The sequence below is a fragment of the Dreissena polymorpha genome, chromosome 14, assembly GCF_020536995.1.
Source record: "Dreissena polymorpha isolate Duluth1 chromosome 14, UMN_Dpol_1.0, whole genome shotgun sequence".
NCBI lineage: Eukaryota > Metazoa > Mollusca > Bivalvia > Myida > Dreissenidae > Dreissena > Dreissena polymorpha.
This window is the reverse complement of record NC_068368.1, coordinates 19,882,129-19,899,892: the sequence shown is the minus strand read 5'-3', so window position 1 is coordinate 19,899,892 and position 17,764 is coordinate 19,882,129. Positions and strand designations below refer to the sequence as shown.

Here is a 17,764-nt window from a genome sequence, read left to right as displayed (position 1 = left end):
CCCCTTCGAAGAAGAGGGGGTATATTGCTTTGCTCATGTCGGTCGGTCGGTCCGTCCACCAGGTGGTTGTCAGACGATAACTCAAGAACACTTTGGGCCTAGGGATCATGAAACTTCATAGGTACATGATCATGACTTGCGATGACCCCTATTGATTTTTGAGGCCACTGGGTCAAGGTCACGGTGACCCGAAATAGTAAAATGGTTTCCGGATGATAACTCAAGAACGCATACGCCTAGGATCATGAAACTTCATGGGTAGGTTGATCATGACACACAGATGACCCCTTTTGATTTTGAGGTCACTTGATTCAAAGGTCAAGGTCACGGTGACCCGAAATAGTAAATGGTTTCCAGATGATAACTCAAGACGGATACGCCTAGGATCATGAAACTTCATGGGTAGATTGATCATGACTCGCAGATGAACCCCTATTGATTTTGAGGTCAAAGGTCAAGGTCACGGGACCCGAAATAGTAAAATGATTTTCGGATGATAAATCAAGAACGCTTATGCCTAGGATCATGAAACTTCATAGGTACATTGATCATGACTTGCAGATGACCCCTATTGATTTTCAGGTCACTAGGTCAAAGGTCAAGGTCACAGTGACAAAAAACGTATTCACACAATGGCTGCCAGTACAACGGACAGCCCATATGGGGGGGGGGCATGCATGTTTTACAAACAGCCCTTGTTTTTTATGGATAACTTTATTTTACAAAATACTTTTTGATTATTGAGTATTTGTACTTAAAAATATTTCATTCGAGTCCTGTTTCAATAAAGTTGATACTTTTAACTCCGTAGTAAACATAGATTTGAATGAACTTTCTTTTGGATGGTTAGTTATCTGGTGATGCCAATGTAAAACGCCATGTTTTTTTTCAGTAGTAACATCGCGGACAAATATCTTTAATATAAAGTGATCAGATTCTTTAAAGTAAAAAGTTATTAAGAACACAGCAGCAGAGATCAATTACGTATGTAGCATGATCGCAGCAGAGAGCACTTAAGTAACACCAATTAAGTATGTAGCATCATGACAGCAGAGATCTATTAAGTAATTCTAATTGAGTCTGTAGCATCGTCGCAGCAGAGATATATTATGTTACACCAATTACAGTATGAAGCATCATCACAGCAGAGATCTATTAAGTATAACCAGTTAAGTATGTAGCATCACGGCAGCAGAGATCTATTAAGTAATACCAATTGAGTCTGTAGCATCGTCGCAGCAGAGATTATTACCACTTACAGTATGTAGCATCATCACAGCAGAGACCTATTAAGTAACCCCAATTAAGTATGTAGTAACATAGAAGCAGAGATCAATTCAAGTACCGCCAATTACAGCTGTGGCATCATCACAGCAGAGATCTACTAATTAACACCAATTAAGTCTGTGGCATGATCACAGTAGAGATCGATTAAGTAACACCAATTACAGCTGTAGTATCATCATTGCAGATATCTATTAAGTAACACCAATTACAGTATGTAGCGTCATCGCAGCCTGTTTAGTAACACCAATTAAGTCTGTAGCATCATCGCAGCAGCGATCAATTAAGTATGGGAGAGTCCACTAGGCATAAATGGGTTAATATTTGTGTTTTACGGTCCGATTAAAGCTGATATCAACGGTAGTTTTTGTAGTTCTAGTGAACGTTATAACCACGTGTGTTTCACGGAGAACGTATTTTGTTTTGAGAAAATTATCCGATACAGAAGTATACACACGTGTCGTGTCGATTTAATCCATAGGATTTTCACCTCAAACGTCATTGCAGACAGAAAATGTAGTCCTGTGTAATGCTTTCGGCATATTTGTTTCAGTTGAAAACAACAAAATTTACGGGCTTAAAGCGGCCTTTTCACAGATTTTGGCATGTTTTGAAGTTTGTTATTAAATGCATTATATTGATAAATGTTCACATTGGGTCTAAAAATCTCCAGTAAAAAAAAGCAAGAATACAAATAAAGAATTTAAAAAAAAGTAACCCTCAACCACTGACCCCCCTGGAGCCATGGAGCAAAATTCTACCGCTCTATCCACTAGACCATCCGCTCTCATGGCATGTTCAGCGTATTTTTCACGTTATATATGCAATCATAGTATCAACAAATACAACGACAACAACAGAATTCTCCGAATTTTTCAATCGTTTCGCGTTGCAACGCTTTATGATTTTCAGGCTTTTAAATCGTCAAAAGATGCTAATAATGGATATTTTAGAGCATGTTAAATGTTTAGTATTACTTTTTCCTCACAAATATCATAACTTCAAGGAAAATTTGCGAATCTGAAACATTTTTTTTCAATTTTGTCAATTTACCAAAGCGTGAAAAGGCCCCTTAACACTAACCTAATTGTTTTTTATTCGAGTTAGAATGATGATCATCTATGAATGAACAAATATTTTACCATTTTATGGTAGGAGTTTTATTTCGCTTAGTGCAATATAATGTATACATTTGTGTTTTTCTTAGGCTATAACAAGTATTTTTTAAATATTCATTTAAACAATCTTTGAACAAGTCCCTTTAACTGTCAATTCTATATTATGATTAAAAATTATAGACGTTCGGGATTTCTTTTTCTAATTGCGCAATGAAAAACTTCGTACAAAGAGCTCATGAAAAGAGAGTAACTAAACATGTATTGACCAACAATGGCCAATCGGTCAGATTACCATTAAACAGTATTTGACACCAGCGTTAACGAATGCAAATCCAATAGTTAAGCTGGATCGATATAAAATTTATTGAATGCTTGCCGAAGTGCCGGGTGTCATTTTGTGTTAAAGATCTCTTTAAATATAATGTCGTGTTTACCACTTTTCATAAAGATAACGCAATTAAAATTTTTAAACTGGAAAATGTTTGAACTAAAGTTGTCGACTGTATGATTTGTACCGTCTATTGCGGTTCAGGATAATTTAAAATACAGGTTTTTCCCAGTAACGGATAAGGATAACAGTTTAAAAATGGATGACAACGCAGACACGAAACAGTCCATGGAAGTGGACGATATTGATGAAACAGCCACCGATGAAACTACAAACAACAAAGATGAACATAATGAAGAGGGCGAACATTGCCCACCGACGTGTCTCAAAAATGTGGATATGAAAAGGCGAATGACGCACCCTACATAAATAACGACCACTCGTTTTTGCGAGACAAGGTTTATAGCGCTCCTTAAGCTATTTGTCCTGCGTGCGGTGATGATCCTAAACAGCGTGCTGGCCGCATGGCGCGTCGTGGTCTCGCGAGGGGACGACTACTTTGGGCGCTCACCGCTGGGGAAACGCGTTCTGGGCCTGTCGAAATATTGTCTCCATTAAAGCAATTGAACGCCAGAAACAGAGCAGGTATCGTATTTAAACATCATATGTGAAACATATTACACAGTTGCTTGCTCATCTAAGACTCGTGTTCTCGTATATATTGAATGGAATTAGTTTCGCAATATTGCCTCGATTGCCACTTGACCTGCGTTCGTTTGTATCTCGTCATATCCGTGTCTAAAGTTACATATATATTTCTTTTTTTCGCATAGCTGGTCGACGCTGGGGTATGATGAAATTTAAATTAAATGAACTAGTGTATATAGATGGAGATTTTACTTTTAAAACTAAGATTGCCCTCTAACTGATACTATTTTAATATTTACTAAGGAGCAATATCACTATAGACAACTATAGTTTCGTTTTTCGTATAGGTGGTCAACAAGGGAAAAGAACTATTATTAACACTAATACATTACTTAACTACAAGTAAGCGCCAACTCATTTCGACATATGATTTTCATTAACAAACAGCTTTAAAGTTATCAGCATTTCTATCCGATAAGTATAAATTTCATTTAACTACGAATAAAAAATAACATTCAAATATAAAGTTGGATTATGCGGTTATATATGCCCATCATACGAATTCATATTCATGTATTTTTTCCTTTGTAAAAAAGACTCAAAGGTTTTTTAAATGCACAAAATAACGAGTAATATCTTCCATATGAAGATTGAAACAATAATTCTATTCACTAGTTCAACTTGTTGCAGAATAATACAATTAGTGCTGCAATTATTAAACTACGTTTGAAATTATGTTATAAGATTCTCACGGAAAACACATTAACATGTTTACTCGTTATATTGTAAATTGATCTTTCTTCGAAATGAGTATATTTTTTGTTTGTATTTACTTCATGCTGTTATTGTATACGAAATTGTAAATGACGATGAGCTTGTAATGCTTAAGTCTGAATAAACTATTCTGATTCTGATTCTGATTCTAAAAGTTAAAGAGAACGACCACGATCGTGCGTCGTGCGTGACAGATTGAACGACAACTAGAGTATGTTTGTATGACCCGTATAAATGCAGACTAACCATAAATCTCATCGGATTCTTACGTAATTATGGAATCAATAAAATTATTTTACACCTTATTCAATCAGTAGCTAGAAGTTCAAATGAAAGTTCCTAAATTCTCAAAGTAAACATGCACCTAAAGACGAACATAACTATAAGGCCTACGGATATTTTGAAACGTTCTTCTGCCCGATGAAGCGTTTAAAGAATGTACATAACATTGAGCCTATTAATCTTGTGAAAGTAACACAATAGTACAGTGATCAAAGCGATATTTCAGCGGTCGAGCCCCAGATAAAGGAAAACAGCATTAGCCACCAAAATATGTAGATTAAAAGCAATTAACAAGTCGGGGTGTTTTTGTTTGATTCGCTGCCCGCTCGTCGCGGTATTTACTAGTAAGTGATCGAGCCTTAGGTAAAGTAGAACAGATTAAGCAAAAAGAATAGGGTAGATAAAACCATAAACAACGCGGTGTGTTTTTTGCTTGTTCTCGCTGTCCGCTCAAATGTTCCCATGTTTCAGATGGCGCCCCAGTGTTTGTTTTGTACCTTCTGCTACTTCTTCCTGCTATATGGCTGCTGCAACTGCACCAGTATGACATCGCGCGGTCTGAGCAGCCGACTCAGAACACTACCGGCTCCGGGGCAGCACCCTGGTAAGACACCGAATTAAATTGAGCGTCGCTCTAGGAAAACGGGGTTTAATGCATGTGCGAAAAGTGGCGTCCTTCATGAGCATATGAAGTTCGAACAGACTCATCAGGGACGACACTTTCCGCATGTGTGGTATTTTCTTTTTAAAAGGAATTCTCTTATTTATTATCGAAAATCCAGTTAAGGCAGAAGAAAGTGCCGCTCCTGCGGATTGCACATGCTAATCTGGGTTTTCACACTTAACAATTTAACGTACATTCAATTCCGTTGTTTAAGAGCGAGGCTCAAATATAGAGTGAACATACCGGTAGTTTCCCGACATGTCTGCAGTGAACATACCGGTAGTTTTCCGACATGTCTGCAGTGAACATAACGGTAGTTTTCCGACATGTCTGCAGTGAACATACCGGTAGTTTTCCGACATGTCTGCAGTGAACATACCGGTTAGTTTTCCAATATGTCTACATTTTCAATTTCCAACATACATATATAAATATTACATGTCTGACAGGGTTTTAGTAAAATTGTCAACTTGAAGAAATACTCGCCTCGGTTGACAGTATTTTTCCGAAAGTTGACAAATTTACTGTCAACCAGTCAGGCATGTAATATTTATTTTTTACACCGAAAAAACTATTCAAACATGAACAATTTATATGAACCACGAACAATTGTAATATTCAACAAGACTATTGCCAAGCAATATATGTCCCCTACCGGCACCACCATTGTTAGAAATTCCACCATTGTCAGATTTTTTTTTGTGCCATAGCATTGACGTAGAAACAAAATGAAATGACATGCATAATCTCCATATTGCCATCTAGGCTATCAATGTTTCAAGTTTCATGAAAAAATATGAAGAAATTTTACAGTTATCGCAGGATCCAAAACAAAGTGTGACTCACTGACAGACAGACAGAGCGCAAACCATAAGTCCCCTCCGGTGAAACCGGTAGGGGACAATAATTGTATTTAATTTCAGCCATGATTGGCAGATTTGGTCGTCTGTTTACAACGGAAATGCAAAACTGCGTACTGCGCATGCGCGAATGGGTTAGTATATTTTTTATCATTCCGGACGTGACTGCTAAGGTAGCGGGCGACAGTATTTTTTTTAAGCAGGCGACAGTATTTTAAGGACAGTATTTTTCCCGCTGGGTCTGACAGTATTTCTATGTCACGATGGCCTATGGGAGTTTAGCATTGTGAATAAAAGTGAGGTATAATAATTTCAAATATACAATTGTCACTTAAAACGCGCCAAAACTATTATATCCAAATATCAAAGTTTCAATCCGAACGCGAAATAACTATCATAGAAAGACATGCAAGGGGCACATTGGTAATGACGTAACTACGGTATCCTAGTCAAGTGTATACATATCATAGTCAAATGTACAAATATCAAAGCGGACGTGACATAACTATGATAGTCCAATGTACAAATTTCACAACGACTGTTACGTAACTATCATGGTCAAATGTATAAAAGTGTGACATCGCACGTAAAGGATGACAAGAATCATTTCCAATATTTTCAGTTCATGTGTCCCGCTATAAGTGTATCTACTGAATATTATACGTTTCAAGTTAACATAAAACATGTTTTTCCTTTCCCGTGACTGCTTTCGAAGCCGAAGTCTTAAATACCACGTGATGTGTTTGCATTCTCCAGGACAACTTGCTGAATATCGAGGAGACCACGTGGATAGTCGTGATCCAGGAGACGCTTATCTACGTGCTGCTGTTCGGCCGCTGGCTCAACGACGACGTGGCCGGCAAGAATCTTTCGCAGCAACTCATCAACTTCCTGGCAAGCGCCTCCGACATCATGGAGCTGTACGCGCTATTCGACCTGCCCGACGTGCAGACGCACTTCACCAGCACTATTGCTGTGCTGGCCATCTGGTCGATGAGTTTCATCCAGTTTATTCCGGTTCTTACCAAAACCATACACCGTCAGAATGCAGTGGCCGACTCGTCTCCACCGTCCATCGAAGCGGGAGAAAACAAAAAATCAGCTCCAAGTTCGCGGAATTTCCATATAGCGGAAGTTGTCTTGACCTTCCTCTTCCAAGACGGGCCGTTCCTGGCAGTACGTCTGTTCATCATAATTAACTTCAACACAATATCGCATAGCTTGGTTTTCTTCGTGATCAAAAACGTCGTCACAATTATGTTGCTGATATACCGCCTCGCTGTGTTATTAAAGGCTAAGCCCGGAAAGAAACAACAGTAATGTAATATGAGACAACAATCGAGCCTCGTTGTAGGAAATCTGAGCGTAATGTTTGTGATAAAGTATTGTCCTATTTTAACATGTGCAGACCGCACAAGCTAATCAGGGACTCCATTTTCCGCATAAACTTGATTTTCGATTAGAAAAGACTACATAACAAAAATTCCATAAAAGTGAAAAGTGTCGTGCCAGATTAACACGTGCAGACATGATTTAAGCCCTGTTTTCCTAGAACGAGGCTCTGTTATATAACAGGGATGTGATCGACCCATCTCAAGCCCGGAAGGACTGATTGGCTTTCCAAAGTATGATCCCAAGTTCGAATCAAGATAATGGTTCACTTGTTTTGAAATAAATTTAGGGTCATCAACGTTGCCTTAGGTACATTTAAAGTGTTATTTCCTTTCTGCAGCATATAGTCTGATTTACTTATTGTCTGTTCTATGTTTTATGTTAAAACATTAATTATAATAGTATTTTATTTACTTTCGTTTTTAAATCAACTAACAATGTCTTGAAGTTTTGATGCTTAATTTACATCCTCAGTGAAGTGATGTTTTTTCTGTAAGCTATTCAAAATACAATACAACGAACTTTCTTTTTCCAAATGTTGATGCTGAAATGACCATAGCTTAGTTAGGTAGTTTCAAAGGCTAATGTTTGTTTAATTTCTTTACGGTATTGAACCATATATCATTTCAACTTTATGACTTAAGTAAAACCATGAGAACCACACAACGTTATTGATGATTGGTCGAATTTGTTTAAACAGTGAATGCTTGTTTTCTTTTGTTTGGTAAGCTGTTGAGATCCTATCTAAGAGTGAAAGCAATTTCTAAAGTGTGTGCGCATGCGTGGAAGTGAGAAGACGCGTTTTTAAAAGATTATAAAATATATGAAATTAGTGATTTATAAGATACATAAATAATGAAAATTGGAATATACTGGATAACAAATATTCCGGTAACACTTTACTCGGTTTATAGATTACGGAAAACATGAAAAATACATTAAAGTCAGCATAAACAAAACGATGGTCAGAAAACGTAGTTTGTATACGGATCGCCATTTGTAATTATTTAAGCATACCTACAGAATATTGGAAACATGACCGCGTCTTTGTAACACTGTTTTACTGCTTGTTAGTCCCCTACCGGTTTCACCGGAGGGGACTAATGGTTTTGTCTCCGTTCTGAATATTTTTTCATGAAACTTGAAACATAAATGATGGCAATATGGACATTATGCACGTCATTTCATTTTGTTCCTACGTCAAAAATTGTGGTTGATATGGCAACAGATAGACTGGAAATAGTGCTGATAATGGTGTTTTTTCTGGATCCTGCGATAACTTTAAAAGTTCTTCATATTTTTTCATGAAACTTGCAACATGTATAAACGGCAATATATTAAAGATATTCAGCGATATGATTATGGTATGTTAATAATATATTCTAAATGTGTTTTCAACAATACCACGAAACATATTATATTTGATAAATTTAACAAGAATTATTCCACCATACCGTATTGACTAATGTATAAAGCATTCATGAGCGCGATGATTCTCGATACTGTTAATAATCGAATCAAATGGCAATGCCCGACAAACCACTAAAACAGGTTTGTTCGAAGAACGCGCGTATAAATGTTTTAAAATATGTACGGATACTTCGAGTGTGGCCGGTTTGACTCATATATTTTAATTTCACTTCCATTCTTCTTTTGGTTTTCGGTTTTGTATCTATAGGTTAATGACCAGCAATATGTAATAATGTAAAATAAGCCGCGAAAACTCCGCGTAACATCCCGTAATGCATGTGATGCAGCTAAGAACTGCATAGAAAAAGACATTCGCTATCTTTGATCCCATTCATTGAACTCTTTGAACTCTTTACCTTTCATCAACTCCAACCACAATCAACGCCGTATATCTTTTTTTAAAGATATTTCTTGTTTCAGCTATACTGAGCAAAATTAAAATGTAAACACATGTTGAGAGATGTAAGATATATCCAAAGAAGCATAGTGATTGTGATTCAAGTGGCAGCGAATTAGACACCAGTATACAACAACAAAATGACAAACACATATTTAAACAAAAGAAAAAGAAAGGTTAAACACAAGAAATCATACAGAAGAAATTGAAATGGCCATGGCTGAAACAGACATAAAAAAGGATTAACAGCAACAAACGAAAAGATTACTAGCATTTGTTCAGGAAAAAAACTCAGCCCTTAAACAAGTCATTGTGGATACAATTACTCTTACGAAAGACGATATTTTAAAATCTGTAGAGCACAAAATTAATGTTATTGAAAGCAAAATTCCGAAAAAGAAAAAGAGAATGACACCCGGAAAAGTAAAATAAGCCAGATAGAAAATCAATTAGTGACAGCTTAAGAAGATGAAGCCCACAACATCATAAACTTGAAGGAGAACCTGCATGGTCAAATAAACGAGCTGGAACAATACGGGCGTAGAAACAACATACGCATCTCTGGTATCTCTGAAAGTCTAGAGAAAAACACAAATGAATCGGCTGAAACAACCACTAATAAGATTGTACGTATATTGAACGAAAAGATCCCAAGTATGAATCAGACATTGATATCGCCCACTGACTAGGAAGACCAAGAGTCGGTCATACGCGCCCCTGTTATAGTTAAATTCGTGTCTAGGCTGAAAGGAATACACTCATGTCAAACAGACGGCAATTTAAAGGGACCGTCATCTTCTTAAATGAGGATTTGACACAATCAACCAGAAAGTACTCATGGCAATAACGAGGACCATATCTGACCAAGAAGCTGTCTGGTCGTGGGACGGAAAAGTACACCATAATCTTCGCTGCACTATGGCTGATTAAAGCCAGCATAATTCATACACATATGTTGCAACCCCATTTCAAACGAACGCCAGATTTAAAACATATCATAATCATGTTTAAACATTGACAATAAAGTGAGTATAGTCAATAATAAACCTGTTAAGCCCCCGGGTCGATAGATCGGGGGTATACTGTTTTTGGCCTGTCTGTCTTTTCTTTCTTTCTTTCTGGAGGGAGGGAGGGAGGGAGGGAGGGAGGGAGGGCGGGAGGGAGGGGGGCGGGAGGGAGGGAGGGAGGGAGGGAGGGAGGGAGGGAGGGAGGGAGGGAAGGGAGGGAGGGAGGGAGGAGGGAGGGGGGAGGGAGTTTCTGGATTTCTTTCGGGAGTCTTTCTTTCTTCTTTCTTTCTTTCTTTCTTTCTTTCTTCTTTCTTCTTTTTCTTTCTTTCTTTCTTTCTTTCTATTCTTCTTTCTTTCTTTCTGTCTTTCTTCTGTCCCAAAACTTAACCTTACAGTAAAGTTTTGCAATAACTTTTGAAATATTGAACATAGCAACTTGATATTTGGCATGCATGTGTATCTCATGGAGCTGCACATTTTGAGTGGTGAAAGGTCAAGGTTATCCTTCAATGGCCAAAGGTAAAAAAGAGCAAAAGCGGCGCATTAGGGGGCATTGTGTTTTCTGACAAACACATCTCTTGTTAGAAAGTATAACATATCCCATAACGTTATACTAATATTGTTCACAAAAGCATTAGAATGGTATTGATGAATACAAATTGAAATTAAAACAAATATAGAATCTAACTCAACAGCCGTGTATAAACGTGCATGTGCGTTAATGTATACATAAAATGATTAGTGTAAAACACGTAGGCATGGCTATATATAATGGTTTATGTTAGAAATTTATTGTATGTATACAAATCAATCGTTCTATAAAATTGCGCCTAAATATACCATTGTAATTAGATGCACTACAACACAACAACAACAACATTTATTTCAGCAATAAAGCTTACAATAAAGATTCTAGCCTACAATAGTGAATACAAATATACTTCTGGTTCAGATGAATGTATTTAGTATTTGATAGAGGAGGAAGAAAACTATTAATCGTATTGAAATTGATTAATAGTCTGAAATCTGAAAATGTCAGTGATTATCTATTAATTGATTGGATGTTAAACCTGTAATGTATGTATGATTCTGACATATTAAAAAAGCTTAAAGATTTAATCAACAATTTTAACAAAGTAAGAGATAGTGTGATAAAGTTCTCGTAGAATAATGTATGCGTGAAACAAATAATGTACATGCTCTTTTTATACGCCCGCTTTAAAAAACGGGACGTGTTATAGTTTCATCTTGGCGGCGGGCGGGCGGGCGGGCGAGCGGGCTATCGGGCGGCGTCCACAGCAGTTTCCGCTCTCTAATTCAAACAGTTTTCATCCGATTTTCACCAAACTTAGTCAGAAATTTTATCTAAACAATATCTAGGTCAAGTTCGAATGTGGGTTATGCCGGGTCGAAAACTAGGTCACAGGGTCACTAAGTGCATGTCAAGCATTTAGCATGGTTTCCGCTCTCTAATTAAAGTAGTTTTTATCCGATCTTCACCAAACTTGGTCAGAAGTTGTATCTGGACAGTATCTAGGTCGAGTTCGAATATGGGTCATGCCGGGTCAAAAACTAGGTCACGGGGTCACTTAGTGCATTTCAAGCATTTAGCATGGTGTCCGCTCTCTAATTGAAGTAGTTTTCATCCGATCTTCACCAAATTTGGTCAGAAGTTGTGTCTAGATGATATGTAGGTCAAGTTCAAATATGGGTCATGGTAAAGTTATCAATTTGTCCAAAACCTTCAAACGTTCGTATCTTGTGACAGTTTGGCACTCTTGTTAATATATATATGACAGACAAAAACACGTTAATATGAATCATAACATGTATACTTTAGACAGACATAAGTATTCATATACAAATTTTTTTATTTAATAATAAACAAGGTATATATAACAGTAGGTATATGAAAAAATCGATAGTGTGTGATGAGTGAATTCATTGATCGATTCATCACTTACAAGTTCTTCCCTTAAATTGTTTGCGTGATATATATATTTTGCTATGTTTATCAGTTCATTTTATTGTTTGTGGACATAAGGATTTTACATTTTGTTATCGTTGGCCATCTGCAATAGTATGGTTTTAAGTATTTTCTTCTTAGGTGAGAGTATAAGGGACACGTTAGGATAAAATGATATTCATTTGAATTAAATGTGAATTACAGATTTTGCGTTTTCTGTCTTCTCTATTTATATAATAATAAAGCCCTTGTTCAATTTCCAGTTTGTGTTAATATAGTCCGATTCTACTTAATGCTATTCTATATTTACTTTGTTTTATGGTTTTTAGGTATGGTTCGAATTTAAAATTACTTTTGAATGTAAAATACGCGCTAAGCCTTCCAGATTGATTAATATTACTTTGCCAGTTCTGTTTGAATTGATTTAATATCATGAGTTTGATGGTATCTAGTAATGGTTTAGCAATGCTTTGGTTTATCCATAACTCCGCAAGGCCCATATGTTCCAACATTTCTTTTATTTGTGATGCCCAGTTATTTTTATTGAAATTGACTCCATTTTCTGCGTCAATTTTCAGCATGAGACAAACCTTTTTTATTATATTATTTTCCTATAAGCTAATTGTTTTTATCCAGTATCGAAAAAAATATTTTTTCGGTGTTCATTCATAGGTATTCTTCCAAATTCGCCATACATACCCATTATATTAGTTGATGATTTTACGCATAGTAATTTTGCTTAAAAATTTCGAATAGTAATTTTCTTTAAAATTTCGAATGGATTTGCTCAATGTTTTTTGCTTTATGTTGACCCCATACCTCAGCTGAGTAGTTTCAAATTGGACTTATTAATACGTCAAATAATTTTACTTTTTCTTGTGTTTAAAATTCATACTGATTAAAAACGGAAAAAAAGTTTATGCAATGCCCTTAACGCCTGTTCTGATATGCACTTCTGAGTTCTGTTCCAGTTTCCGTTTTTGAAAAATAAACTCCTAAATATTTAAAGGATGGGGCTATTTCAAGTTTTTCGCCATATAGGAATATGCCAATATTTGCGTGCCTTGTACTTTTTTCAAATATCATAATTTTTGTTTTTGCTGTATTTATCTTCAATTTTCATGTGTTACAGTATACCTCGATATCGTTTAGCATGGATTGTAAAGCGGTGGGTGATGTTGCAAATAAAACCTGATCATCCGCGTAAAGTATTAAAAATAGTTTAAGTTCATTGATTGAAAATATATCGTTAATATTCGAGTTCATATTATCTAAAATATCGTTTACGAATACCATAACCAAAAAGGATGATCCACAGTCGCCCTGCTTTACTCCTTGGTAAGAGTATATGATGTCCGATATCGTGTTTTTATTTTGTATTGCTGATTTGACAATGGAATACATCGCTTTAATAGCGTTAATCATTTTGGTGCTTATGTTATGTGAGACAAGTTTTTGCCATAAGAATGGAAGATTTATTTTATCATTACATTTTTCATAATCTATGAATGCGCTGTACACTTTTTGTCCACTGTGAATTAATTTTGATATGATTGCCTGTACTAAGAAAATGCAATCAGTAGTGCTTTTACCTTTTTGATACCCAAACTGAGTTTTTATTACTGTTTCATTCTTTTCTGTCCATATTGAGAGACGATTGAAAAGAATTTGTGAATATATTTTAGCTAGTATATTATTTAGTGTTATTCCTCTGTAATTTTTTGCTAGGTAAGGATCACCCCCTTTAAATATTGGTATAACGTAGCCCAATCCCCCGCATTCAGGGTATATAGCGTTGTGAAATTGGTTGTTATATAGTGTGTGTAGGTAAGGTGATATGATATCAAACGCACTTTTTATGAATTCTGTTGATATTTCATCAGGTCCACATGCTTTATTATTATTTTGTTTAAAAACTGCCTTCTGTATTTCGTTTACTGTTATTTCGCAATCTAAATGTTGATCGTTTATTGCATAGTTTTCAGTATTTTCATAATCAGTGTGTTCATTTGAAGTTTGGGTTTCTCCTAGAATGGAATTGAAGTGTTCAAATAGCTGATTAGTTTGAAAATTGTTTAATTGTTTATTTTTTTATTATAGTGTTTTTAGACAGATTTCCAAAATTCTATAGGTTGTGATTTTGCGATATTTTCAAATTTGGAACCTTGGTATATTTTGTATTTATTTTTTGCAGACTTTCTTATTTTGTTATAAACGGTTCTCTGTTTTGAAAAATATACTATGTTTTCATTTGATTTATTGCGGTTGAAGGCGTTTCGTGCATTTTTTAATTTGTGTTTTGCTTTGTGACAGTCTTTGTTAAACCACGGGGGTTTTGCTTGCGGATTAGCGCTGGACTGCGTAAGAAAGTTTTACTGAAAACCCGTGTTGCTTGTTTATGGATCTTTTACACCCATTATTGCTGCTTCTTCCTGTATGTGCCCGATGATGATCGGAAATATTAACTTCATGACGCTATACATGTATTCTAAAATCTTTTTCAATAAAGAAGGAATGTAGTTGATACTTGTTCGTAGTTTCATTTTATCGTTCCTCAAAAAGTTGTAACTCTGTTGCTCTGGTATCTTGCCTACTATTGAGTAATTTAGTGGTAATTAAATTGAAAGCGTTTTAGTTCCCTTGCATTATTGTTTAATTGAGTTACAATGCTATGAGGTTAAATTTTATTTACACGTAAATGTATCATGACTATTGCTGGGCCAAGTGTGAGGTTGAGCGCTCTATAACCGGTTTTAAACCCCCAATGCTTTGCACTGACCGTTCCAAGGCGGTGACCCCAGCTTTATTCTTATATGTGTTTATGTTGTTTTGTATTGTGCTGATTTGTGCTGTTTTGTCATGTTTGGGCAATTGGCCACTTGCCTTAAATAAAGGACCAACTAATTGATTATAATAAGAATTCAATACTGCTCCAGCAGCTGGAGTTTCACTTCTTTATATGAAGGTTGCGAGCAGTTTTACCTGATCTGTTGCATTGCTGCTATTAAAATCCGTTAGTTTATTTATATTATTGATTAATGATTCACGAAATACATGCGCCAATTCTTGGTTAAATATCAATTTAGTTTCTGTGTGATTTTCTGTATTGCAATGTTTATTATTCATTTTGTATTCATTTAATTTGAATGAAAAATGTCAGTGGCGTAGCCAGACCCAAATTTTAGCCGAGGCAGTATCTTAGGTCATTCTAGAGGGGTCCGGGGGCTTGCCCCCCCCCCCCCCTCTACCCCGTATTTTATTTATACCTGGAACGTCTATGGCGCGTTTTAAAGGCCATTTAAAACTACATTTTATACCTAAATTATCGGAATCGGGGACGCTACATATGACCGTTAAGTATCAATAAAGTTAACAAAAAAATCTGCTACAAGTTTAAATACATTAAATCATACTCGTTTTCAATCATAAGCACATATAACAAGAATATGTGTTTGTCAGAAATACTATGTCCCCTTCTGCGCCACTACGAAACTATATATTTAACCTTTGAATTTCAATGATGTTTAATTCACCAATCATGATAACTTAAGTTTCAATTTAAAATATGTGTATAATCAAAAGTTTAACATAACTAGATCTTAATACATTTAACTTTTAAAAAACAATACTATTTTACTTTTTCTTTTAGTTCATTACAATGGTATAAACAAAAACAAAAATATTGGCGGTATACGATCGCATTATTCATGGTAAAGATTATTAAAAACGATGGAATAAATCTCTAACAATTAATGGAAATAGGTTTAATAATATATTGCTCGTGAATTCTCGAAAGAAATGGAGAGATAATTGGGAATCGTCAGGACCGTTAACAATCATCTTTCTTCTGCTATTTTAAACATAGGACACAATTGACATCAGTGTTAGTTAAAACGTTGAGTCATTGTTAAATCTATTACTGTAATTTCAAAAGTTTTCAGTTGAACAGTCTTTAAATAAGCCACTTTAATAATCTAGCACTGAGTACATTAAGCATGTGTACTTGGTATTGGTATTTCGCTGCAAGAAGAGTTTAAATGAATATACTTTTAATTTTTTTAGAAGATAAAACTCATAAGAACAAAACAAAGCTGATATGCTAATGTTGAGTCTAATAGAACATTTGCCAATACATGCACTGACTGTCGTTCGAGTTCTGTGTAGGTATATATAGGTATTTGATAGGTAGGTGTAAAGAATAAAAATCGCCGTGTTTAAGGTTTTGGTGCAAGACATCGGTTCATTACGTTTTCTTCTTTGCAGAAAACAAGACAATAAATTTAAACATAAACGTGGAACCACGTAAAATACTTCAATTATAAGTGTTATAGTTATTAAAGATAAATGTAAGCCACCTTTTCATAACGTGTACATCGTGTGACCTATAAATAATTAATTGGTACATCAACAAAGTCGCATTAAATGTGTTGCAGACGACTTTCATGTTCGAGTCGAACATAAAAATTGATTGCTATTGCAGTGATTCAATCATTTACTACAATGTTAATCAATCTGTTCTTTTGTTGACCATTAATATATCGGCTGTTTCATTGAAATGATGTGGGTTTTAATCATATAGTATGTGCTTATAATAGTATACTGTGTGTTTGTCATAGTATGTTGTGTATTTGTTTTGGTATGCTGTGTTTTTTTGATGATATGCTGTGTTTGTGATGATATTTTTTGTGTTTGTCATTTAAGAATACTTTATTGTCATCCAAGAATTGTATCATTTTCGAAGTGTATATCAGATTATTGCGTGGTCTTTTGTTTAGATCGACGTATTGGGTATTTAAGAAACTGTCTTCAATAAAAAAAGATTTTAATGCGTTCAATCCTTGTGTCTGTTTTACGAAATTATAACGTTCAATAATTTGGTATGTTAACTATTGAATAAGGTTTTAATTATAAATTATAATCATAAATTCACATTTTATATAATTTAACCCTGATTCATCCGTTTGACTATTCAGTTTTCAGAAAGAAGAGAGAAGAAATCAACAGAACAGGAAGAAAAACAACACCAAATGATCGTGTGCTTTGATTGCTGAAAAAGCATTGTCTTCATTTTGCATCAAACGCCAGTATTGCGATTTAATGCAATTGAAATAAAAGTAATATTGTATCGTGTTAAAAGCTTTTTCATTGTTGCGACGTGAAAAGGTTCTTTTGACAGAATGTTTAAGTACTTGTGGAATAAATGTACGTAATCAAGCCCACACACAAAAAATCATGGCCTGCACATAATTGCGGTTTTGGTATTTATAAAATAACATACGTGGTGTATACGTCCTTCGACAAAATATTATGCTTATCAATACAGAGTCACAAGTCTGAGTGCGATTTCAACTGTACAACAACCTTTTTAAAAACGTATTTTCTTTTCGTAAAAACTCGATGTAAGTTTTCTATATATCAATTTCAAGCGTTATATATATTATAAAATATGTGTAAATTTACAAATTTAAAATAAATGTTTTGAAATAAATAATTTGTGCACGATGCTTTATACTGATTATTATGAATAAATATGTTGTAACCAACTATGGAATTATCTTTTTTTAAATGAGGGTG

General features: G+C 35.2%; 1 protein-coding gene across 1 annotated transcript in view; it reads left to right on the top strand.

Annotated features, from left to right (window-relative positions):
* Window positions 1-7,350, top strand: part of LOC127856898 (transmembrane protein 26-like) — an 18,013-nt gene extending 10,663 nt beyond the window's left edge. Inside the window, exon 2 of the mRNA XM_052393093.1 lies at window positions 6,715-7,350. Coding sequence (XP_052249053.1) covers window positions 6,871-7,278 — 408 coding nt within the window. The 5' untranslated portion in view covers window positions 6,715-6,870 and the 3' untranslated portion in view covers window positions 7,279-7,350. The remainder of the gene's footprint in view (window positions 1-6,714) is intronic.
* Window positions 7,351-17,764: the final 10,414 nt, after the last annotated feature.